The following is a 26,703-nucleotide window of genomic DNA, read 5'->3' as shown; positions in this document are numbered from 1 at the left end:
GAGTCCTTTATATATTCTTGATCATAATCCCCAGGCTTCAAGTTAACATCTTTTGAAATCAAGTCTTCTGAGTGTTGCTCATCCACAACGGTTGACTCCATCATAGAATTGGTCCAAGAAAGTTACATAACTAGTTCTTAGGTGTAGCTCTCCAGACATCTGCATATCCATCAGATCAGGGGTGGGTTCTACTTATCTTTACTACCGGTTCACAACAGGGCCGTGCCTGTCCTGATGACGTCGGGGTTGGTGGGCAGAGCCTCCCGCCAGTTTTACTACCAGTTCTGGTGAACCGGTCTAAACCGGGGGCAACCTACCACTGCATCAGATCCATCTTATGTATTTCCCATTTCTTTCTTTCCCATAAGTTATATACGTTTTCAGCCATTATCAAGATGTTCTGAATTCATATTACCCCATATCTTGGGCTCCCCCAAAACAAATAATAAAATGCAGCAAAAGACAAAATTATAATAAGTCAACAAAGACCAGGCCTATGTGAATGTAAGTTAAGGATAGTATAAATCAGTCAATATTGATATAAAGTCTACGTACTTTCACAGGATTTCTATCAAATCTAATCATTGGCAACATCTGGTGAGCTACAGATCCACCATTTTTGTGGTGTGTTCATGTTTAAATCTGAGCTAGCAAAATTATTTGCAATGGTTTTGGAAGGAAGAGAAGAAACAGGAGAAGACCAATCTTGGAAGGTGTTTATTTATTTGTTTTATTTGTAAAGTGGAATTTGTAACGGGCTTATAACTGATGGCAAAAAGGTATTCAGGTTCACAGAGGCTACTAAAGGATGTCCGTTGTTCTCTTGTTTGTCCAGACTTCTGTATTACTTTTCAATTCAGTTCTACGGTTACTGCCTTGGATCTATTGCAGAGAATTTGGTAAGCCACAGCAGAGCTGAAGAATCTTAATTCCTGGAAGATAAATTTATTACCAGATTTTTGAACTGCTAAGAATTGCACATGGTGATAATAGAAACTATTGCATTTCACTGACATTTTTCAAATTAATTTGAACAAATGATGGCTATACATTTTTAAATTGTGGTGGATGTCAGGAGATCAACTTCGCCTTACAGATACTATATTTACTGTTTGTTATATTAAACAAAAGATCGGTGAATATGTTTCAAAGATCTATGATTTGAAGGTCCCAACCCACTTCTCCTTAAATTAATTGGAAAAGTTCTGAATAAAACATTTTGCTATCTTGTGACAAACTTGCCAATATTCTCTATCAGAAATTATTCTCACAAGGAACACATTTCACTGACTACCATGCAAAGAGACATATTCTATTTCAAAATGAAACTGAATCCTTTACATATGTTTTCCATATTTGTATTAGCAATTTTGTTTCCCGCCTTTGGCATTGTTTCAGCTGCTATTTTAGATTACTTGCCAATCAATTTATTTTAGATCAAGCATTTTAAAGTATTATGTTGTGGTAATATGACATGAACTATTCTAATGATCTAATATCTTTTAAATTTTAAGTGGACTTAGTGCTTATGAAAGCAGACAGAGTGATAGTCTTGGAAAATAGGGTCCCCTCTGGACTCACTCTCGTTTTTTATTATTAAAGGAAATGATATAGCTCACCTAATAGTGTATTTTAGAAAAGAAACTTATAAAGAATATGGGTATAATGTGAAGTTTTGCCCTGTAAATATTTGAAATCTTAGTGGATCATAAATAATTGTAAGTTTATTCATTTTTTATTGTAGAAATATTTCTAAATATGCTTTATTAAATACCTACTGCTTTGAAAATATTAACAACCATTTGATTTTGATCCTTGGGTATCTTGCATAGCTGTCACTTTCTAGTTTGATAGTGCACATTTTATTTGTTGCCTGGAGTATCTAGTATTGTTTTTTACATTCAATGTTTGTTGATTATGATAATAATAAATCTATAAGATTAGGTGCCAACTTTGGATTTTTTAAAAAAATATGTCACCGATATCTGTGAATCTATAGTAAAGATGAGATCAGAATAAAAGCTAAGAAGCATCAGTGGCTGAGAATTGAACCTGACAATTCTCTTCTACCTTGACAAGCTCTCTAATGGGAACTTAGAAAGATTTAGTAGTAGGGAAAAATAGAGAATGAAAGTGTCTCAATAGGTTTGCATTTTCATTGGGAGAAGTGCAATAGTTACTTCTGATTGTCTAACCTCCATTTTGCTGGAGGCATCCATGCTTCCCATTTAGTCTTGGAATGACTATATATCACCAGGAGTGAAGTTTCAAGAATAATCTCTTTTTGTATGTGGTGGGAGAACCTGAATCAGGACAGAGGAGCACCAGAGAGTGTCAGGTATCAAGACACTGGTTATGGTCACACAACTAGATCTATTTAAAGACTGGGTCATTCGGGATATTAGACTTGGTTGAATTGCTATTTTTGTATTTTACAGCTCTCTGTAAAACCTTCCTGTTTGATTAATTTAGGTTTTAATGTATTAGATAAACTCAGAACATGGGTTGGTTGGTTTGACAACCAGGTTAAATGCAGACACTAAAGAGCTTACCCTTTCACGATAATGCGAAGTTCCAATTAGTAATGATTCAATGAAGATAGTTTTCTTTTTCAAGTGAAAGCACTATAACGTTGTCAGTTTTTTCTGCATTATTAATATGCAGAGAAGGTCATGGGCTTTGTTTTGTTTTCCTTTAAATACAATGTGTGACATAAACCTCACACGCCTGTTACTGATAACATAACAAGTTTGTAAGAAAACTATGAAGCAATTCCACTTTGTTTCCTGTTTTAAAAATATAAGACTGAGGTTTGTATTTGAGATTTTCTTTGCATAATTCAATAAAGTTTAAATTAAAGCAAGAGAATACTGTTTTAATTCTAAAACTTTTAACCCATCAATATTAATCCACTGCTCTGAATAGAAACACAGCTGATTGCTATGGTTTAGGCATGGGATTGATCTGAACACATAGTTCTGGGGTTAAATATACTTGTTATGGTTTCTAATTTGTAAGGAGGTTTTCTTCAGTGACCTAATCCTTTAATAGCCCCCCCTTATACCACATTTCTTTAAACTTCACCCTTGCAAATTCCTCATTACTGTAAATAAGTGACGTCCCCCATTTCTTCTCATATCTTTACATGAAACCTTGGATTCTGCTGCCTGTTTAAGGATTCATAGCTCCACATGAGCTTCTTTTTAGCTACAACTCGTATTCTTGAAAGTCAACTTCCCCAAAGTAGTTTTCTTAAGCTGGATAGTTTACTTATTTTATTATCCCTCAGCTGTGCTGTTCAGGCATTCATGCCTAGTCCTTCAAGTAAGTAAGCCACAACCACCCGCACAAATATATTGTAACAAAGATAGATTTCTACCCCCCCCATCCTGTTTGTGTCAGAGGCATCATTTAAGGTATTTCTGGGTTCAAAGGATTAGCCGGTGACATCACCATTGCCCAGGGGATGCCCATGGAGGCTCCTTTCATGTCCCTGTCAAGGAGCTGGAGCTAATGACAGGAGCTCACCCAGCCACGGAGGAGCGCTAGGTCTCAAACACAGGCTTGCTAACCTCCAACCTAGCATCCTAACCACGAGATAGATTTCTGATTGACTTACATTTTAATACCACTCAAATATTGACAGAATATAAAGATTCATATATACACAAAGACATTTTTTTTTACAATAGTTTCACAAAGCTGTGAAGACAAGCCTACCAATTGTCGTTCCCCCACTTCCCTGTCCCCCTCAAGGTGCAAGAATAAGAGGAAAAGTTGGCTCTAATTAAAGGAATAAATCTGGCCAGGTATGAAAAATAATTGTATTATGGCCTGAGTCTTGAACCTGAAATATGCCTGGTGTTCCCAAGATGGAAACACAGCTGGGTTGTATAGTGAAAAATACAGCATTTTATCCACTGAATCAAATTGTCCCTACAATTAGCTTCCATTACAGTGTTGGGAGTACTTAAGATTAAATTGCACTAAAGTCAATGAGATTGGAATTTATTTTAAAATAAAGTGCAGAGGTTTGAGCTGCAAAAAAAGACATTTCAAGTGAAGACACACATCAGAGAAAGCTGATGCTAAAATAACTGACCACAACTGTGTTTTCATCATACGACATCAGGACTGTAGCGGTTTAAAAAATAGTAAATATTTTTTTTAAAAAAAACAAAGGAATGTAAAAAGATGAAAAAATTGCCTATTGAGAAGCCTTGTCTTCAACAATCCTTAATGAAGCCTTATTTGTGGACCTCCCACAAATAAGCATTGGTGTATCTATACTTTGCAAACCTTTGGTACTATTTCTCATCATTAATGTTTTCTTACTCCGATCCTTTTAATTTAATTTCAGCGACTTCATTACACTGCTGATAATCCCACTGCTGACTGTGCCAAGCTGTATTGGCTTTTTCTAAGAACGGAACAGACTGGAATTCCTGGAGCATTGATCACCGTGTTGCTTTATGCAGTCCTATTTTTATTTTCATCTGCAACTCTGCATCTATATTGGCTCAGGTAAGTCCTGTATCTACCATAAGATGCCTGCAGAAAACATACAGGTAGTCCTCAATTTATGACCACAATTGAGCCCAAAATTTCTGTTGCTAAATGAGACATTTGTTAAGTGGGTTTTGCCCCATTTCACAATCTTTCTTGCCACAGTTGTTAAGTTAAGTGTTAAGTGAATTATTGCAGTTGTTAAGTTAGTAGCAAAGTTGTGAAGTGAATCTGGCTTCCCGGTTGACTATATTTGTCAGAAGGTTACAAAAGGGGATCACACAACCCCAGGACACTACATCCGTCATGAATATGAATCAGTTGTCCAGTTCTGTATTTTGATCATGTGACCATGAGGGTACTGCAACAGTTGTAAGCATGAAAAATGGTCATAAGTCACTTTTTTCAGTGGTGGTGTAACAGTGTTGTCACTAAATGAACTATTGTAAGTCAAGGACTATCTGTATTGATAGAATGATCCTAGCTTTGTCTACTTCCCAGAGAGGTTGACCTTACATATGCTAAAATTGCAATGTAAGAGGAACAAACTATGCCACCTCTGAAGCATCCCTCTTTTTTATTCTGTTGGTTAATTTTACAAGCTAAGGACAATGATCCCTTCCTTCTTTTCCTTTCTAGCATTTTCCCTCATCGCGGGAGTCTGTTTTTTTTCAGATGTACTGATCCATAGGTTGCAACAGGAATTTACCAACTGTCCTGTTGTTTGAACCTAACATTGTGGGATGACAGAGAAAGGGTGACTGGTCCAAAGCCACCCAGCTAGCTTTCATGGCCACGGTGGAACTAAAACACACACAGTCTCCTGGTTTCTAGCCTAGTGCCTTAAATATAATGACAAATTCTTCCAGTGACCACGTGAGATAAAGTTGGAGAATGTCATGCATTATTCATGTCCTATTCAGTTATAGGAGCCAAATTTTATTACTCTTTAATTCTAATCTAGTGAAAAATTAGAGTGAAGTTTAATATTGGTATAGACACATACTGAAAGTAAGAATTATAAGATGTCCCTAAGGTGCTTTTTCAGGAAGCAACTGGACTTTCTTGTTTCTCTTTGAACATGTTTTGCTTGTGATCCAAGAAGTTTCTTCAGCTCTGATTGGATGGTGGGGAATGGAAAGATTTATATTCCTTGCAGACAGCTGGTCATTTGCATTCTTTCAGAGAGTCATTGAGACCACTTGGAGGTTTGTCTATGTCCTCAGGGTCACCTGAGCAGTGCAAAACGGTGTGGAGCTTCTTGGAAAGCCCTTGATGAAAGGACTGTGTTGTGAAGCTATGCTTCACTGCTGAACTCAGGCAAAGTCCAGTTGCCTGTTGAAAAAGTACCTTTGGGACAGCCGTGACCTGGATGACTGAGAATCTCCATAGGCAATGATAAGATGCCTTTGAGGGTGGCAAATTTTGCATATTTGCTCTTAGCTTTGAGGAATACATGGGCAATCTAACATCCTATCAAAGGATTTCAAATCATCCACATTCCTGGAAGCAGTATGCAAATTCAAAGTATTGGCAGTCTAATTAATTCATTTTTTGTAGATATTAATGTCTTCTTCATCACCGACTTCATAGTTTCATATGGTTTTATAAGTTTTATCTGCTGTCATTTATTACTCAGGAAAATTAATTTAAATTAAAATATTCGTAAGGCAGATTTTCAATCAGAATATTATGAACATCTTTATTGTCTAAGGAACAGGTGGAGGATCATCAATAATTTTTTTTCCTTCTGAATCAATCTTTCCATAATGTTTTACAATAAAGAAAAGAGTATTTCATTGGACAATGTATCTTTCAAAATTCTCATAACAGAATAATAAAACAAAGGATGCATAGCAAAACTGGTTACATTACAGCTTTCTAAGCAAATTACGGTATGGAAAACTCAGGGCGTAAATTATAATTATATCTGAATTTGGAAAAAATAACCTTTTTTGTTATTGTGAACTGAACTGTCTATTGATAAATTTATTTCTGAGTGGCTACAGACACATCTAATTGTACACAGATATTTAGGTTTAATGTGCACATAAGCATCTTTTCATGCATAAACTTTACATCTATTGCACTTCTATGCATATCACAGTCAAATGATTTTTATAGATAAAATTGGGACTTACACAATTCTTATTTTTGAAATGGCAAATAACCAGTTATAAAACTGATCTACTTCCATTACAGTTGATTATTCTCTGATTGATTCTTGGCTGTACAGGTTCCTCACACAAGCCAGAATGAAGCTGACAGTTTAAGAGAATCAGATGAGAACTCCATACAATATTCAGTAGGAATATGTCATACTGAATTAATTCTGTATGGAATTCAGGGGTAGAGAACCTGTGACTTTTCAGGTACAAATGAATTATTATTTAGCATTCTCTAACTGGTGTGCCAATATTGTGAGTTCTTAGGAGTTTTAGATCAACTATTTCTGAAGGTCAATAGTTTCACAATCTATCCTCTACAAGCTGTTATATCAAGTTTAGCTTCTAAGAATTCATCAACTATGACAAATTATTGTTGCAAATTAATATATCGGTCAACAGTAAGGAATAAAAGAGGCCTGGAAAATACAGTTTAGATTCAACATCAATCAGTCAATCAATCAGTGGTGGATTGCCCCCAGTTCAGACCAGTTCGTAAGAACCGGTAGTAAAACCAGTGGGAGGCCCCGCCCACCGCAGGGCGATGGGCGGGGATGTCATCATCAGCTATCTGCACATGCGCAGTAGCTTTGGTACATGTGCAGAAGCAAGGCATGCATGCGATCCTGTTGCGAACCTTTACCAGTAGTAAAGGTAAGTAGAACCCATCCCTGCAATCAATCATGCCTTAGCATAACTAGCTAGTAAAAGCAAACTATTTAACCTATATTTTGGAAAAAGTATACAAATATAGTTATTTGCATAATTTATTGTATAAACTGAAACCACCTACTATTATTTTGTGTTCTTGTCTAGATCATACTAGGCCCCTGCTCTAGTTTTATGTTGATGTTCTCCAAGAATTCTCTGAATGACCAAAGTCAAAGATAGCCCTCTAGTCTGGCCATAAAGTGAAAGCCAATTATGGATGACTCCTCATCGTAAGAGACATGGGCCAACCTGCTCACGAGAAGTCTCTATTTTGTGGGACATAGGCGGCTTGGATGGCCACTTTCTCCATTAGCATTTAGGAAAACAGAGCAGTCTTGTAGTAGACATCAGATTATTTTAATGGTGTCTAAAATATTTTAGATTATTCATTGATGATATCAGAGGTGGGTTTTAGCAGATCCTGACCAGTTCTGGAGAAGCGGTAGCGGAAATTTTGAGTAGTTTGGAGAACCAGTAAACACCACCTCTGACTGGCCCCACCCCCATCTATTCTCTGCCTCCCGAGTCCCAGCTGATTGGGAGGAAATGGGGATTTTGCAGTAACCTTCTCCTGGAGTGGGGTGGGAATGGAGATTTTACAGTATCCTTCCCCTGCCATTCCCACCAAGCCATGCCACGTCCACCATGCCACACCCACAGAACCGGTAATAAAATATTTTGAAACCCACCACTGGATGATATTCAGATTGTTCATTGCTGTTTGTTCTTTTATCCTATCCTAAATCTATTTGGATAGCACAGGGCTATCAAATATTATGAAATCAATCGATCTCCCGAGATAAAGGGAGAAAACAAGGGTGAAAATGTGGCAAGAGGCACATATTTCTGGATGTATCTGTAGAAGGGGTGACTATCGCCAAGCCATGCTTTCTTAAATTTCCTCAGTGTGAAATTAAAGATAGAAAGCTGTCAAACAGTTTAAAACATCTTATAGAAAATGACAGGAAGCTGGAAATAATCAGGCCAAATTAAAACTTTCATAATTAAAAATGTTTCATTAACCAAGCAAATATAATTGGAAAAGCCTATTCTCATCCAGTAGGACAGTAAGTGGGAAATCAAGTTACATTGTTAATATGAATAACGGCTCACATTTGCTATATTTTAGAAAGAATCTTCCAGTCAAAGCATCCACACAGGAATTATGAATCATAGTTGGACAACATAAGCAAATTTTAAGTTCCATGTTATGAACTAGCCACAAGAGCACTTCTATATTAGGTCTATTAATCAGCACCATAATTGTCTGATAGCGTTTCTCCTTCATGCAGTTACTGTTTTTTGTATTAAATATAGATATACTAGATATAGATATGCTTAATACCAACACCGGTCTTTTTTTTTTTTTTTAAACACTTTTTAATTTTCTGATTATAAACTGCAACATGTGGTGACTGTGTGGTTTTTAAACAATGAATTTGTTTACTTTAGCTTTGAAGAAATGTTATTTCAAAATACAAATCTCTATGGCTCTTTAAAGACCAAACACATTTTTGTGGCATAACTATATTTTTAAATGAACATTTGTACTTGCAAGATACACCTACTGCATTTACTTCTAAATAAAAATGCAGGCATTCAGTTCATCAAATATCAAGCAGTGTTCTCCCATAAGCTAAAGTGCAACTTTATTTTTCTTTATTAGAAATACAAACAGTCACACAAATAAGTTTTCCCTTTAAACAGATAAACTGAAAGAGCAATGCTATCAAAGTAAAAGGGAGTATATGCAGACAGGTAAAAAGGTTTTCCCTTCTTGTTTAGGTTATACAATGAAAGCTGGTTATTAGATTTGCTCCAGAGGATTCGAGGCGATGAGACCTCTTTCTTTGTCCCATGTGACCTGGAAATCTCTCTCCAAGAGTTAAGCTACCTTGTGAAAAAAGCAGAACAATGGAGGGGAATCGGCGGTGAAAGACGAAAGGTGAGTAGAGTGCTTGAGATAGGCTTGTTCATTCTGCAGTGTTTCACTCGCCCCCTCCCGCTAATGGAGTTAGGCCGCAAGATAGTTGATTTAATCTGAATGATGTCATTCATACCAGAAGACAATAAATTGGTGATTCTGTGAGTGGCTGATTGATATAACTAAGCTAAACATACAAATTACAAATGTTTTCGAAGCAGTGAAAGGGTTTCTCGAATGCATTTTCTTCCAGCAAAATGTCCATGCCTTTTTTTAAAAAAAGATATCCTAGTCAATAAATGACACAATTTGGACCATGTATAAACCACAGGATTTAATTCAGGGGACTACTCTGGAACTTCATATACGGCCTAATTCTCTCCAGACTGAACTACAGATTGTTCAGTCAATCCAGTGCCTGAATCCAAAGAAAGATTTATTGAAGTGGAAGCTCCATTCATCTTATTGACTAGCACGGGAGAAAATACAAATGTCTGTAGCTTTTCTCCCCTCAGCAGAATGAGACCATATTTGTTGACAAACTGGGTAAAGCACTCCAAAGTTCATAAAAGTATTTATTTTTACAATAGTTAATTAAAAAAAAAAAATACGGTATTTTAAAATCTGTGTGGATTTTTTTTTAGAGTGCTTGTAAATTGGTTCTGTGGGATTAGGGACACAATTCCCATTGGTTGTTCTCAAAAAAATGAAGCAAGGCAGAACTTCTTTAATTCTAGAATAAAACAGCCCCAGAATTAACAAGGCCATAGATTAGAGATGGAAGTAAAAAAGAGCTATGTAAGAAGAACGCAAACCATGTGCAAACTACTTCTGTTTTCTGTTGCCAAGAAAAAAACTTCAGAGAAAGCTTTCCGTAAGGAGAAAATCAAGGGTGAAATGCTCCCGGTTCGGACCGGGTGGTTCGGAGAACCGGTAGCAAAAATCCTTGCCCCCCCCCCCACTGATGCCCAGCTGAGCAGCGCGATAATCAGAGACTGTTTTTTTTTTACTTTCAAAAGCATTTTTTTACCACCTCTTCGGCCAAGAGGTTGCAGAAAAAAATGCTTTGAAAAGCCTCTGACAATCCCAGCTGAGCTGTGCGATCATCAGAGGCTTTTTTTTTTTTTTACTTTTAAAAGCATTTTTTTGTTGGAAGAGGTTGTAGAAAAAATGCTTTTAAAAGTAAAAAAAAAAAAGCTTCTGATGATCGTGCGGCTCAGCTGGGCATGGGGGGGGGCACAGGGATTTTTGCTACCAGTTCTCCGAACCACCCACCACCATCGCTACTGGATCAGGCGATCCGGTCCGAACCGGGAGCATTTCACCCCTGGAAGGAGATAAGAGATGTTAACATATTTGTATCCAATAATTATATAATCTGCAGATAGTGGAAGAAACATTGGAACATTGGAAGTGCTGTCAATTATTATGGAGATCCATAGGCCTTTTTTATTGTGTCCCTGAGATACAGGAACTTCCTTCAAAAATACAGGATGTCTCTCTGTCCTTGCAAAAATTTGCACAATTGGAGGATTCTGAAACATCAGTTTTTTCTATTGTTAGAACCACCATCCTAAGTTGCAAATATGGAACTCTCTTCCCACATATCCAATGCTTCAATGTCTCTTAAATGTTGAAGGAATCCAAACTAATGCCATAAATTAATTTCAGGATTATTGAAGACCAGATTGCACACCCTGATCAACCTCCATGTCCTCGGGCCACACTGGAAATCAAGAGCTTGTAGAATCCAAAAGTATTTCCCTAGTATAGGAGTAAGAATTTTTTTCTCGTAGGAAAATTTGAATACAGAATTTTACCACTTAATAAAACACATTTCTGTAACCGACATCATTGTACATCATTGTGGATCTCAGATCTTCGCCATTTTGCTACTGATCTGTTGTGTCTTCTTGCTAACAATGATAAGGAATAAATTTAGATTAGTTTTCAGTGTGACTTAGAGAGATACTTATTCTACCTCTCCCAACCTTGCCATTACCTTTCTGATTCTTTGTGAGTTAAGTCATTCTTAGGTATGGAAAGAACTGGATGCAGAATTTGGCAGAGTGGTGGGAGAAAACAGTTTCCAGTTGTATTATTACTGGCTATCCTATAACAGCATAGTACCATTTCTGCAATACTTGTGGTCTTTAAAAGAACCTTTGACTTAAAATCAGATTCTTGCTGAACTAGAGAACAAACCTTTCATCCCCAGCTAGTCTTAAGCCTAGGGTAGTTAAAGTATGTCCTTTAAAAAACTGCTTCTTAATTCATACTTCAGAATATGGGTAATTGCCTTTGATTAAAATAATACTTACAGCAGGCACAGATATATTTTCAGTAGAATTAGAATTCAGGGTTTTGCTCTTTGTTTAAATATGATATGACTCAAATGAGCAATTTGTCATTGGTGAAAAGACAACCACATTCCAGAAAAGTTAAAAGGTGGGGTTTTAAATTTTTTTTATTTATTCAATAGGAAAAGAGTTACTTTCGCAGTGTTGAAATTATTTTCGAAGTCACAAATGCTTTTTCCTTCCATTGTTATATTTATCACATATAGTGATAATAGGCAACAAACAGCTAAAACTGGAACTAATCTTTTCAACGCTGGTGTTTTTTGCATTCTTAATTAGACAGCATAAGGTTGATATGATTAGGTCAGGATATAATGTTTTCCATTAAGCCATACTGTAGCACACATAATCATGGTTTTCCCTTGCAATTAAATAATAGGACAATGAATTTTATATTATTGACCCAATTATTTCCCCATGGAAAAGTATATGTTTAACAAATTTGTGCCTTAGGACTTCATTAGTAGCAGTAGGATAATATCATTTTGAACTACACAGACTGCATGTCCTCAAATGTATTTATGGTATAATTGTTGCTTTATGATGGGAATTTTGAATGCAATTTCAGTGCCTGTACAAATTTATTAATTTACTCATTCATTTGGATGTGTGGCAAAAGTTGATCAGGGATTTTTATTCTTTTCATCATTTGACTCTGCTTGTGGTGGGGGAAAAAATACAGCATCTTTCAATATCAAAGAACCCAGGGGATTTACAGAAAAGTCAAGATGGTGGCCACAAGCTTTTTTATGTGACTTGAAGCTCCCATATTGATTTTTTTTTTTTTACCATACCCTGGGGACAGTCATGCAGTAAATAGATGGCAACATTTTAGTTGGAAGTATCTGCTCTTCATGCTGATGTTTCCAGGTTGAAGTCTCCATATTTTCAAAAATGGGAGGAAAAACTTTTGTCCCAAATCTTGGGAAGCAATTGCTATTGGTATCTTCTCAATATAAAGCATTTTTAAAGTAGTTTTGTTTCTACGTAATGAAAATTATAGAGTGGGGTGTTTTTTTTTTCTTTCAGAGCCCTGAGGTTGTGTTTTCTTAAGGGTGAATTGCAGAAAGTCAATGCTTGTTCATAGCTGTTTTAGACTTAAAACATATAGTAATAGCACTTAAATTTGTATACTGCTTCATATTGCTTTACAGCCCTTTTTAAGTGGTTTACGGAGTCAGCATATTGCTTCCAACAATCTGGGCCCCCATTTTACTAATCTCGAAAGGATGGAAGGCTGAGTCAACCTTGAGCCAGTTAGGATCGAACTCCTGGCAGTGGGCAGAGCCAGCCTGCAATATTGCATGAGGATACTCAAGTTGTATGGAATGAGACTTTTCAAAGAGAATGAGATATGTCTACTGGGCATTTAATAGCAGTTCTAGTATTGTTAATTCATTTCTATTATTTAACTGCCAAAGTCAATGATTCACATATAAACATCACCAGGTGTACCCAATACTGCATTCTAACCACTGCACCCCATGGATCCTATGTAGGAAATATAGTCACAGAAACATACACCTAGTGATGTTTATACGTGAATCATTGACTTTGGCAATTAAATAATAGAAATGAATAAACAATACTAGAACTGCAATTAAATGCCCAGTAGAGATATCTCATTCTCTTTGAAAAATCTCATGATGTATAGCTTGAGTATCATCCTCACAAAATCCCATTAAGTTATCTTTGGGAAATAACTCAATTCATGGAAAAAATAATTTAATGAGAGTAGGAGTAATTTCTTCATTCTATATGGCATTATAGGAAACGTTGAAAACCAGTCCGCAGTAGGGTTTTTGTAAATGGAAAATATATTTGTAATTAATTTGAACATACAAGATTTTGGGAAGGTCTGTAATAAGCATCATTTCTGTAACATTAAGCAACATTTATTACTCTCAGGCCAACTTATTAATGTTTTAATAAATAAGTCATTAATATATGTTATTTAACCATCCTATATTAGCTGCTATTTGTCTTCTATTACGCATTATTACTTGTTAGCAGTTAGAGATTCAGGCCCTGCACTGGAAAAGAATTTAAATTTTGCCTTGAATATCTCTCATTGCTCAGTTATAAGACACATTGTTATGTCAGAACATGTTTTTTTTTTTCTAGGAGAATGCTAAGGAAAGTGAATAATATGTTTTTGCAAAAAAGGTCACCAATGTTAATTAAAGTCTGTAAATAATAAAAACAGATTCAAGCTTCCCAAGAACATTGCTTTAAATGAAACTCAGCAATACTTAGAAATAACCCAATGGTTTAGGTGGGTCTGTTGTCACTATTTTGAGCGGGGTTCACGGATTCTTTGGCATTATTTCATTTTTTTTTCATTTTTTCTTATTATTACATTTCTACCCCACCATCAGTCTGACTCTCAGCAGTTCAACAGTTGAACCTCTCTCCCAATCAAGCTCTTGTGCCTTTGAATAAAAATATCAAAAAATCACTTCATTAATTACAATTAAAAATAAACATTAAAAAATAGATATGCCGTTTTGGTTTGTAATTAGAAATAAGCATTTAAAAAAAAATAAAAATTGAACTTAACACAAAAATCATAAACATAAAATGAATTTATTATTTTCCCTATTAGTCCACTTATTTCTGCCAAGCTTCTTAGTCCATTTAATTCATTGAAAAAAATCTATTTTTCATATATATATGGAAGTCATGTCTGACCCATCGCAACCCCATGGACAACGTTCCTCCAGGCCTTCCTGTCCTTTATCATCCTCTGGAGTCCATTTAAACTCATGCCTACTGCTTCAGTGACTCCACCCAGCCGCCTCGTTCTCTGTCGTCCCCTTCTTCTTTTGCCCTCAATCTTTCCCAGCATTAGGCTCTTCTCCAGTGAGTCCTTCCTTCTCATTAGATGGCCAAAGTATTTGAGTTTCATCTTCAGGATCTGGCCTTCTAAAGAGCAGCTAGGGTTGATCTCCTCTAGGACTGACTGGTTTGATCGCCTTGCAGTCCAAGGGACTCGCAGGAGTCTTCTCCAGCACCATAGTTCAAAGGCCTCAATTCTTTGGCACTCAGCCTTTCTTATAGTCCAACTTTCCCAGCCATACATTACCACTGGGAAAACCATAGTCTTGACTATACACACTTTTGTCTCTGCTTTTTAGAATGCTGTCTAGATTTGCCATAGCTTTCCTCCCCAGGAGCAAGCGTCTTTTAATTTCTTGGCTTCAGTCCCCATCTGCAGTGATCTTGGAGCCTAGGAAAATAAAATCTGTCACTACCTTCATTTCTTCCCCATCTATTTGCCAGGAATTGAGAGTGCCAGATGCCATTATCTTAATTTTCTTAATGTTGAATTTCAAGCCAACTTTTGCACTCTCCTTTTTCACCAACATCAAGAGGCTGTTTAGTTCCTCTTCGCTTTCTGCCATTAGAGTGGTATCTTCTGCATATCTGAGGTTCTTGATATTTCTCCCGGCAATCTTAATTCCAATTTTTGATTCATCTAGCCCCGCCTTTCTCATGATGTGCTCTGCATATAAGCTAAATAGGCATGATGACAGTACACAGCCTTGCTGGACTCCTTTCACAATTTTGAACCAATCAGTGGTTCCATGTCCAGTTCTCACTGTTGCTTCTTGACCCGCATATATTTTATTTATTTATTTTTTATTTTTTATTTGATTTATATGTCACCCTTCTCCGGAGACTCAGGGCAGCTTACAATGCGTTAAGCAATAGCCTTCATACTTTTGTATATTTTATACAAAGTCAGCTTATTGCCCCCACAAACTGGGTCATCATTTAACCTACCTTAGAAAGGATGGAAGGCTGAGTCAACCTTGAGCCTGGTGAGATTTGAACTTACAGTAATTGCAGACAGCTGGTGTTAATCACAATGCTTTTAGTCTGCTGAGCTACCAGGCCCGCATATAGGTTTCTCAAGAGACAAATAAGATGGTCTTTAAGAACTTGCCACAATTTGTTGTGAGCCATAATCAAAGGTTTTAGCATAGTCAATGAAGCAAAAGTAGATGTTTTTCTGGAACTCCCTAGCTTTCTCCATGATCCAGCATATGTTGGCAATTTCTCTGCCTCTTCAAAATCCTGCCTGTACTTCTGGTAGTTCTCAATCCACATAATGCTGGAGCCTAGCTTGTAGGATTTTAAGCATAACTTTACTAGCATGTGAAATGAGTTCAATGGTGCAATAGTTTGAACATTCTTTGGCATTGCCTTTCTTTGGAATTGTAATGTAAACTGACCTTTTCCAATCCTGTGGCCACTGTTGAGTTTTCCAAATTTGCTGGCAAATTGAGTGTAGCACTTTTACTGCATTGTCTTTTAAGATTTTGAATAGCTCATCTGGAATACTGTCTCCTCCACTAGCTTTGTTGTTGCTCAGATTTCCTAAGGCCCATTTGACTTCACATTCTAGGATGTCTGGCTTGAGGTCAGTAACCACCCCATCGTGGTTATCAGGGACATTAAGCTCATTTTTGTATAGTTCTTCTGTGTAATTTTGCCACCTCTTCTTAATCTCTTCTGCCTCTGTTAGGTCCCTGCCATATTGGTCCTTTATCATGCCCATCTTTGCATGAAACGTTCCCTTCATCTCTCCAATTTTCTTGAAGAGATCTTTGGTCCTCCCTATTCTATTGTTTTCTTCTATTTCTTTGCACTGTTCATTTAAGAAGGTATTCTTATCTCTTCTAGATATTCTCTGGAATTCTGCATTCAATTGGGTGTATTTTTCTCTTTCTCCCTTGCCTTTCGCTTTCCTTCTTTCCTCAGCTATTTGCAAAGATTCCTCAGACAGCCAGTTTGCTTTCTTGCCTTTCTTTTTCTTTGTGATGGTTTTAGTTGCTACCTCTTGTACAATGTTACAAACCTCCGTCCATAGTTCTTCAGGCACTCTTGTCTATCAGATCTAATTCCTTAAATCTATTTGTCACCTCTACTGTATATTCATCAGGGATTTGATTTAGTTCATACCTGAGTGGCCTAGTGCTTTTCCCTACTTTCTTCAATTTAAGCCTAAATTTTGCAACGAGAAGCTCATGAGCTGAACCACAGTCAGCTCCTGGTCTTGTTTTTACTGACTGTATAGTTTTGAATCCCAGAAGGGTATGGCTAGCTGATGAGAGCTAAATATCTTGAAATAGATCTATACTAGTCTCCCTTTATTTCTATGTCAGTAAATATAAATTTAACACAATGTGTGTGTGTGTGTGTGTCTGTGTGTGTGAGTAGGTGTAGGTATATGTATATGTATATGTATATGCATATGCATATGTATTTAAATATAGTTTTCTTACATATGTCCTTAGAATTTCTTCATCTTCCAAAATGGAGCTCCTCTCTTTAGTTTAGGGAACACTGGATTTAATCCATGGAGTTTTCTGGGCAATCAAATGGTAATAGATTGTCTCTGCCTTGTTTTAGGACAGAGTCTTTCAATCTTAGCAACTTTAAGCTATATGGACTTAACTTCTAGAATACCGTAGCCAGCATTCTGACTGGGGAATTCTGGGAGCTGAAGTCCGTCCGCACAGTTTAAACTTGCTAAGATTGAGAAACGCTATTTTAGGATATTGACTTCCAATTTAGTTCACTCCAACTACCTGCTGAACTTTTCAAAGCCATCTTAGCTAGGTCTGATGTTTGCTTTTATGTGTAAGCTATAGTAGGGTAGGTTTTACCAGTTCTGTGTGGGAATATACCATCTGGACACCCCCACAAGTTGAATTATTTTTGCAGTGTTGCTTTCCAGAGCTTTTGCAAATATTTGATGCAGAACCATGTCATATCTAGCCAATCTTTATTCATGGACTTCAGCAGTTTATAAAGAGAAACGTCAGAAGCCGCATAATCATTAGTGAATGGAGGACTGTGGATCATTTGAACTATATTAAAAGCATACAAAAACAGGGTGCAGCAAAAAGCCACGACTATTTCTTTCAAGTGCTTTGTTATTGCATTTTACAGCAGCACAGTCAATAGATTTATTGCATAGATAGTATAACTTTGTGAAATAACCAGATGGTTTTATTATCTGATCAAGATCGTTTCATTTTTCAATCATGAGCCCGGGCTTTTAGATTTACAGTAGGCAATAACTGAACCCATAACTTATAATACATGAACCTTCTGTGGGATTCTGTTCCATTCGGTATTCTGTATCGATTATCAGTCTTCATTGGGTTCATTTTTTTAACTTCTAGGACAGGGGAGATGCTGGTTCATTTCTGCTCTCCGTCATGTAAGCTCACTAGTGACTTAGTTTAAATCAATCATTGTCTCTTATTTCAATGTTCTTCACAGGGTTCTTTAGGGGAAAATTGACACAGGAAATTCTGTGTATGACAGCTTGAACTCCTGGATGAAAACCATGTAGAAAATTAGCAAATAAATAATGCATTTAATCTATAGAGTGGATGGTGGTATTTTGGCAACATTAGTAACAGCATCCTTTTGTGAACTCAAGTGTATATGTGTGTGAATGTATGTGTGTGTGTGTACACACACACGCACACACACATGCACAATGAGAGTTAAGAATGATATTCTTCTTCAGATAGATAAATGATGATAGATAGATAGATAGATAGATAGATAGATAGATAGATAGATAGATAGATATAGATGTATTTCTCTTTAGCCAGGTTCTTCCTACGTAAACCAAGATTTTTCTGCAGCCCTAGTTCAGTGAAATCCCAATCCACTAGTTTCTAGGCTTATTTTTTCTCCAGCAGCCAGCAAGCTCCCTGCTGCCCATTGGGAGACTAAGGAGACTAAGATAGATCTATTTTGGGTTATAAGCCCTCATCAGTTAGCCACACCTTCATCCCATGTATCCTCCCTGTAAAGGTACAGTATTTGTTTTCTTTTCTTTTCGTAGGTCTTTATGTGTATTTCTCTTTAGCCAGGTTCTTCCTACGTAAACCAAGATTTTTCTGCAGCCCTAGTTCAGTGAAATCCCAATCCACTAGTTTCTAGGCTTTTTTTTTTAGAGATCTAAGATCTCTAAGATCTCTAAGATAGATCTAAGATCCTCCTGCTGGAGGAAAAAAAGCCTAGAAACTACTGGATTGGGATTTCACTGAACTAGGGCTGCAGAAAAATCTTGGTTTACGTAGGAAGAACCTGGCTAAAGAGAAATACACATAAAGACCTATGAAAAGAAAAGAAAACAGATATAGATATAGATATAAATATAAATATAAATAGATATAGATATAGATACAGAAATATAGAAATATAGAGATAAAGATAGATAGATAAATAAATAGATAGATGATAGATAGATAGATAGATAGATAGATAGATAGATAGATAGATAGACAGACAGACAGATAGACAGACAGACAGACAGAAAACAGTGTTGTCTTTTTTTTCTGAATTGGCATACTGCTTATGAATTTGCTAAAGAGTAAGTAAAGGAAATTGAACACAAAACACAAACAACAAAGCCACCATTGAGAACAGTCCTTCGCCAATGCTGGCTGGTGTTTGCCTCTGGGTCCAGAAACTTAAAAAATAATAATAACATTACAAGGTAGGAGGGAATCTTTATGAGGCACCTGGATTTAACTAGATCAGTATGGTAACATGCTTGGTACTGAAGTCTATGGACCTCTTTTTTTTTTTTTTTTTTTTTACATCTGTGTGTAGGAGAAAATAAAGATTAGGAAAAGAAAATTAAATACAGGCCTGATGAGAACAAATATTCATTTGCCCAGAGAACATGTTAGGCGGGCACTTAAAAAAAAATATTTTAACAGATGTGGGACACACAAAGGTTTGCTTTAATAAATTATCCTAATGAAAAATGAATGTTATCCATTAATGAATTAATGGAAACCATCCTGCAGATTTTCAGTGGTAGCATATAGCTAGACATTGTCCAATGTTGGTGGCATGGTTTTCTTTGCATGAATCATCAAGGAAGAAAATAAAGTTCTAGCCCAAAATGGTTCTATGAAATAAGACAAGGTCTGTGTGCTTTATATCAGATGATCACATGATGCAGTATTCTGAAAGGAAACATAGAGAGAAAAGAGAAAGAGAAGGTGAAAGAACAGCTCTTGGAAAGTATTCAAAGGGCTTTTACTTTTTCCACATGAAATCTGATACTTGGGCAGTGCAATTGTTCCACACTACTCTTTAAGCCAAAATGAAATATTGTGGTAAACTCCAATATTTGTGAATATTATGTGTTTGCTTTTACAAGCAGTCTTCAATTTACAACCACAATTGACCTCAAAATTTCTGTTGCTAAGCGAGACAATTGTTAAGTGAGTCGAGCCCCACTTTACGACCTTTCCTGCTAAAGTTGTTAAGTGAATCACTGTAGTTGTTAAATTAGTAACAGAGTTGTTAAATGAATCTGGCTTCCCCATTGATTTATAAGAAGGTTGCAAAAGGGGATTACATGATCCAGGATACAGCAACCATCATAAATATCACTTGCCAAACATCCAAATTTTGATTATGTCGCCATGGGGATGCTGTAACGGTCATGTGGAAAACGGTCATAAGTCACTTTTTTCAGTGCTGTTGCAACTTCGAACGGTCACTAAATGAACTGTTGTAAGTCAAGAACCACCTGTACACATTTCTTCAGAGCCTGAAGAGCTGACTGTACCAGATGGCTTGGGGCTTCAATTGGGAAGCATCGCACTGGAAACAGTTGATGAATTAAAGGGGAAAACCCACCTCCCCTCCCCATGTGCATCCTGATCCCTCACCATCTTTTAATTATAACTTTATGTTTTATTGTAACTCCATTTTTATTGTTTTAGGAATATTTATCTTATGGTTTTGACGCTGTGCGTTACCCAGAGTCACTTTGAAATAAGATAGACTGCAAATAAATTTAATAAACAAATAAAATAAAATTTCCAGGATGACCAGAAATATTTAGGCTTCCAAAAATGTTGGGGTAATCTGATAAAACTAAAATTTTGAAAAATTGTAATGAGAAGTTTAATTACGTAAAGCAGTGATGCAGAAATATCTAATCAATTGTCATCTTGCTAGGCCTTTGATTCTTATACCTGGAATGAAGGTGTTAATTTCCATAATACTTAAGCAGATATGCAAACTATTTATCTGAGCAATTTGGAAAGCTGCAAAGAAGAGATGTGCTCTGCTTTGTGTGTGTGTAGTTGTATTTTGTGGTAATTAATGGGATGTTCTACTGACATGAGCTAATAGCTTTTGATCCTGGGTTGTCTGTTGGGCAAATGAAACATTTGTTCCAATGGTGGAATCAGTATCAAAGAAGAAATTGCAAGAAATCTGTCAGAATAGTCCTCTAATTCAATATCCTTAGTCTGGCATATCTTTTCAAAAGTATATTATTACATTTTTAAAGATGATTCCTTGATATGTTTATGATATTCTTTCTGATCCTTATGCTTTTTGTTCATGGCAGATATTTTTAAGGTTTAGAATAATTATTTTAATTATTCCTGAAATGAAATCAATGATTACATAACTTTCTCTTCAGATTTAGTGAATTGATGGGCAAATAAGAATAATAAAACATCCTGACTTTTATTTTGCAACACTTCACTGACATGTCTTTTTTCAAAAGATTTTTTTTAAAAAAAATAACCCGGTGTAAAGCAGGACTTTGGTGTCACTTCTATTGCAAGCATTTGTGTTCACTCAGAGGTTGGGTTACTCTGCAGATTTCAGCTCATATGATCCGACATTATTATTTGATTCATGGCATCCTGTTCACAGAGATTAATTAGCAAGCAGGTCTGAAGTGTGCAAGTGTAAATATGATAATTAGTTTTCTGACATTGTTAACATTTCAACACTTCAGGTGGCTTGAAGTTCTTCATTTAACAGAATTGCTCCAAGCAGACATGAGGTGATTTGAAATATCTTCATGGAAGTTCTACCTGCTCAATACTGTCTCTGGGCTAGCCCCATTAGGAAGAAGAAAAGTTCTTGACTAATTATGTTGCTATCTATTAAGAGCAAAACTTAAATATTAGAGCAGAGACCCAAGAACCAAAAATATCTCCCTGAATCTTGGGTAATACTCACAAACAACACCAAAAGTTATCAGCAAATGGCAAATTGTTTTAACAGGAGAGACAGGGAAGTTGTTAAATAAATGCCTCGAGTGTCATTTATAGTAATCATTGCTCTCTTTGGTGACACTGTATGGACAAATCAAGCTCTCTGACAATAGCTATAGCTTTTTCCAAAGAAATTCCAATCTGTCCGTTTTCTGGGTTAATCGGCCACTGTCTAAATATCTAATATTCTGCCTTGTTGTGTAAATAAATCTCTATTTGTTGATCATTATATCAAGAGAACAGCTGGTTTTTCTTCTTGTCCAGGACTGATTGAGGGGTGATTTTTGCTGTCCACTATAATCTTTATAACTGCCTCTAAAATCTTACTTCTAAGGTATTCATTTTTTGTCCTTTCTTAACATCTATCTTTCATAGCCATATATATGAAATCATTGCTTTATCGGCTGTCACAGAAATACCTTCCAATTTCATTTTTACAGGTTCATTTTAAAGTTATGTCGGAAAGAATCATCAGGTGCTCTGATCCACCCATTATCCTTAAGATGCACATATTGGTATTATCTACATGATCAATTTATTTTATTCCTAGAGTTTTCTGCAAGTTCAGGGTCCTCTTTTTTCAAATCAATTAAATGTTGATCCATTGGTTGTAGCAAGAATTCACCTGCTGTTTATCACCTGAGATTGATGCTCTGGACTGAGACAGGCTCAAAGTCACCCAGCTAGCTTTCATGCCTAAGGCAGAATTGGAAATCAGTGTCTCTTCGTTTCTAGATGGTATCTTAAACACAAGACCAAATTGGTACTCCTACCTACATCATTAAACACCTTTCTCTAAATAAAGCAAAAATAATTTTTGCTCTCTTCATTATGCATCTTCCGTTAGCTATTTGATCTATTTAAATGGTATAGCTGGTATTTTGCCTGTACCTATCACTTCTTTATTTCACAGCTGATGTACACCCTATTATACTTTACTTTCTAGTGAAGTCAATTCACTAGACAGACTCTAGAAAGAGTGCAGAGAAGAGCAACAAAAATGATTATGGACTGAAGGTTAAAACATGAGGAACAGTCGCAGGAATTGGGTATGTCTATTTTAATGAAAAGAGAGACTAGGAGTGACATGGTATCAGTGTTCCAATCTCTGAGGGGCTGCCACAAAGAGGAGGGAGTCAATCTATTCTCCAAAGCAATAGCAACATAACACTTAGACTTATATTCAACTTCGCAGTACTTTACAGCCCGCTCTAAGCAGTTTACAGAGTCAGCATATTGCCCCCAACAATCTGGGTCCTCATTTTACCAACCTCAGAAGGATGGAAGGTTGAGTCAACCTTGAGTCTGGTGAGATTCAAACTGCCAAACTGCTGCCAATTGCATTCTAACCACTGAACTACCAAGGCTCTAGAAGGCAGGACAAGAAGCAATGGATGGAAACTAATCAAGGAAAGGACCAACCTAGAACTAAGGAGAAATTTCCTGACAGTGAGAACAATAAACCAATGAAATGGCTTGCCTCCAGAAGTTGTTGAGCTTCAACAGTGAAGGTTTTTAGAAGAGACTGAACAACCACCTGTCTGAAATGTATCAAGTTTCCTGCTTGAGCAGGGAGCAGGGGTTGAACCAGTGGTGGGATTCTGCCGGTTCTAGGCAGTTCAGCCAAACCGTTTGTTAAATTGCTGGCTCGCCTCGCCCCTTACCCCGCCCCTCTGCACCACTATTTATTGTCAATAAATAGTGGTGGGCGAGGGGCAGGCGAGCCAGCAATTTAACAAATGGTTCAGTGTTGTTTTGTAATTTTATTGGCCCGCGGAGCTTCAGCATAGGCTAATTAGCCCGTTGATTAGATTGGCCTCCAGACTCTCAGCTGATTTGCTCTCAGCTGTTTTGCTCAGGGCTCTGCTGCTTGCTTGCAAAGAGTGCCTGAGCAGATTTTTTTTCCCCTAGCTATGCTGAAAAATGAAACTGAAAGTAAAGCAGGCTGTTGGCTTTGCTGTTTGCTACAACGTTGGCAAATTAGGTAGGCAGATTTCTTTTCTTTTTCCTCACCAAAAAAGGTAGGTGCAAACAATGGGAAATTTAGGGCAAAAGAGGAGAGTTCAAGATTTTAAAACACAAAAGGAAAAAAGCTCTATTTAACTAGGGAATTGTAATAATTGAGATACTATTAATTGTATATTGTGTTGAAAGCAGAAATGGTTAAGTTGTGGTTTGGAGGAATATATGGGGGAAATTATTTGGTTTATTATTATTGGTAAATATAATTAATTGATTTGTAAGAAATTGGATTGCATGGAAGTAATTGGAATATTCATGTTCATATTGATTAATATACAAAAAAGATAGTTATATAACTAATTGATTTATATTAAAATGTTGAATTTATATTAAACAACTGTAATATTACATAATTAACCAATGTGAGGATGCATATAAAAATAGATGACAATGGGAAGGCGTATAATATAGAATAGAAGGGAAAAATTGAATTTGATTAAGATTAGAGATGAGGATGAAGGGTAATATTGGTTTATTTAAAAAATAGATAAGGAATAAATATGGCAAAAAGGAAATATAGAAATTGTAAATTTAATTGAAATCAATACTGTTTAAATTTACTAAATACTGTTTAAATTTGTGAACTGGCCAAATACTCTGTTCAAAGAAAATAAATTGTATGTTTGTATGTGTGTTTCTAATTATTGCTATTTATTCATATTTGTTCTCTTTTATTCTTTAAAGTTTAACAATTCATTCTTTATCTTAATATCTTTATATTTGTTTGGGGTTGCCTTTCTTCTATTTCATCTTTTTTACTGTACAGCAATCTTTCTCCTCAAACCTACCACCTCTCTCTTTTCTTTCCTTCTTACTTTCTTTCACCCCCCCCTGCTTCTTCACCTCCCTACTTCGTCTTCCTTTCTCCTTCTCCTCCCCTCTTCCTCCCTCTCTTACCCTCACTCCTACTCTAATTTCCCTTCCCTTCCTTCCTCCCTTCTCTTCCTTCTCTCTCTCTCCTTCTTTCTTCCCTCTCTCTTCTCCTTCCTTCATCCCTCTCTATTGCTGTATCCTTTTGTGCATATGGATTACTCAGAGGGCTGAAAAAGTTATTTTTGACTCGTCCTCGCACTTTTGACCAGTCCTTGAACTTACGACTGTCCTCACATTTTATGTTTTTCGCCCTATCTTGTCACCATGGTGAAGAGAAGCAGTTGTGAAATGAGTGACACGGTTGTTAAGAATGCTACAATGGGCATAAATGATGACCAGTCATAAGGGTGAGGACCGGTCAAAAGTGCAAAGACCTGTCAGAAATCACTTTTTTCAGCCCTCTGGGTAGTCCTTTTGTGCATATGGACTACTCAGAGGGCTGAAAAAGTGATTTTTGACTGGTCCTCGCACTTTTGACTAGTCCTCGAACGTACGACTGTACTCACATTTTACGTTTTGGGCCCTATCTTGTCACCGTGGTGAAGACAAGTAGTGGTGAAATGACTGACAGAGTTGTTAAGAATGCCGCAATGGGCATAAATGTGAGGAAGGTCAGAAGTGCGAGGACCGGTCAAAAATGTGAGGACCTGTCAGAAAGGACTTTTTTTCAGCCCTCTGAATAGTCCCTATGTGCAGATGGACTAGTCAGAAGGCTGAAAAAGTTATTTTTGACTGGTCCTCGCACTTTTGACTAGTCCTTGAACTTACGACTGTTCTCACATTTTACGTTTTGCGCCCTATCTTGTCACCGTGGTGAAGAGAAGTAGTGGTGAAATGACTGACACGGTTGTTAAGAATGCCGCAACGTGCATAAATGTGAGGATGGTCATAAGTGCAAGGACCAGTCAGAAATGACTTTTTTCAGCCCTCTGAGTAATCCATATGCACATAGCCACGCCCACCTGGTCACATGACCAGTATAGCCATGCCCACCCAGTCACATGACCAGCTAGCCACACCCACCCAGTCACATGACCAGCTAGCCACGCCCACCCAGTCACATGACCACCAAGCCACACCCCCAACTAAGCCACGCCCACAGAACCGGTTGTTAAAAAATTGAATCCCACCACTGGGTTGAACTAGAAGACCTCCAAGATGCCTTCCAACTCTGTTATTCTGTTAATTCCTGAACAAATTATCTCTCTCTAAATGTTTCTTTCAGTAGCTAATCCTTTTGGTAGAGTATTTGAATATATTCTAACTTCTTTTAACCCCATTTGCTTCTTCCTAATCTTTCCCATAAGTACTTTATGAGAGAGATTATGTAGTCCAACCTTAGGTATAAATTTTCTTGCAACTCTCTAATCTTTAATAAAGATCTTTTTTATTCTTACTTTTTTCTCTTTGTTGATGCTCCTGATTGAGATATCTTTTCCTTCTCTTCAGTTGTCACATTTCCTTCTTGTTGCCCAAGGCTTTTCTTCTTGGCTTTTCCCTGCCTATCATCGTATCTTATCCTAAATGCACATTTTTTTTTGTTTTTTTTTTATTTGATTTATATGCCGCCCTTCTCCGGAGACTCAGGGCGGCTTACAATGCGTTAAGCAATAGCCTTCATACTTTTGTATATTTATACAAAGTCAGCTTATTGCCCCCACAAACTGGGTCCTCATTTAACCTACCTTAGAAAGGATGGAAGGCTGAGTCAACCTTGAGCCTGGTAAGATTCGAACCTGCAGAAATTGCAGGCAGCTGTGTTAATTACAGGGTGCATTAAACCACTGTACTACCAAGGCTCTACGTTGACCTTTGTGGGCTTTTTTGTCCTTGTTTTCAGCTTTCACAATTTTTCTTACCTCTTCCCATAGTTTCTCAGAACTCCTTTGGCATAAATTTTGTTGTTGTTGTTAGTTGCGAAGTTGTGTCCGACCCATCGTGACCCCATGGACATCTTTCCTCCAGGCCTTCCTGTCCTCTACCCCAGAGACCATTTAAGCTCCAGCCACCTCACTCTCTGCCATCCCCTTCTTCTTTTGCCCTCAATCATTCGTGGCATAAATTAAGCA

The 26,703-nt window shown here is 36.9% G+C and overlaps 1 protein-coding gene across 1 annotated transcript in view; it reads left to right on the top strand.

The window, feature by feature from the left end:
• Window positions 1–26,703, top strand: part of LOC117672473 (uncharacterized) — a 201,825-nt gene that overhangs the window by 143,489 nt on the left and 31,633 nt on the right. The window contains exons 13-14 of the mRNA XM_087890311.1: window positions 4,361–4,524; window positions 9,168–9,327. Of these exons, the coding sequence (XP_087746437.1) occupies window positions 4,361–4,524; window positions 9,168–9,327 (324 nt within the window). The remainder of the gene's footprint in view (window positions 1–4,360; window positions 4,525–9,167; window positions 9,328–26,703) is intronic.

Source organism: Pantherophis guttatus, chromosome 3 (genome assembly GCF_059756535.1).
Source record: "Pantherophis guttatus breed Tessera chromosome 3, ASM5975653v1, whole genome shotgun sequence".
Lineage (NCBI taxonomy): Eukaryota > Metazoa > Chordata > Lepidosauria > Squamata > Colubridae > Pantherophis > Pantherophis guttatus.
The sequence above is the reverse complement of the archived record's forward strand: the minus strand, read 5'-3'. Positions and strand labels throughout refer to the sequence as shown.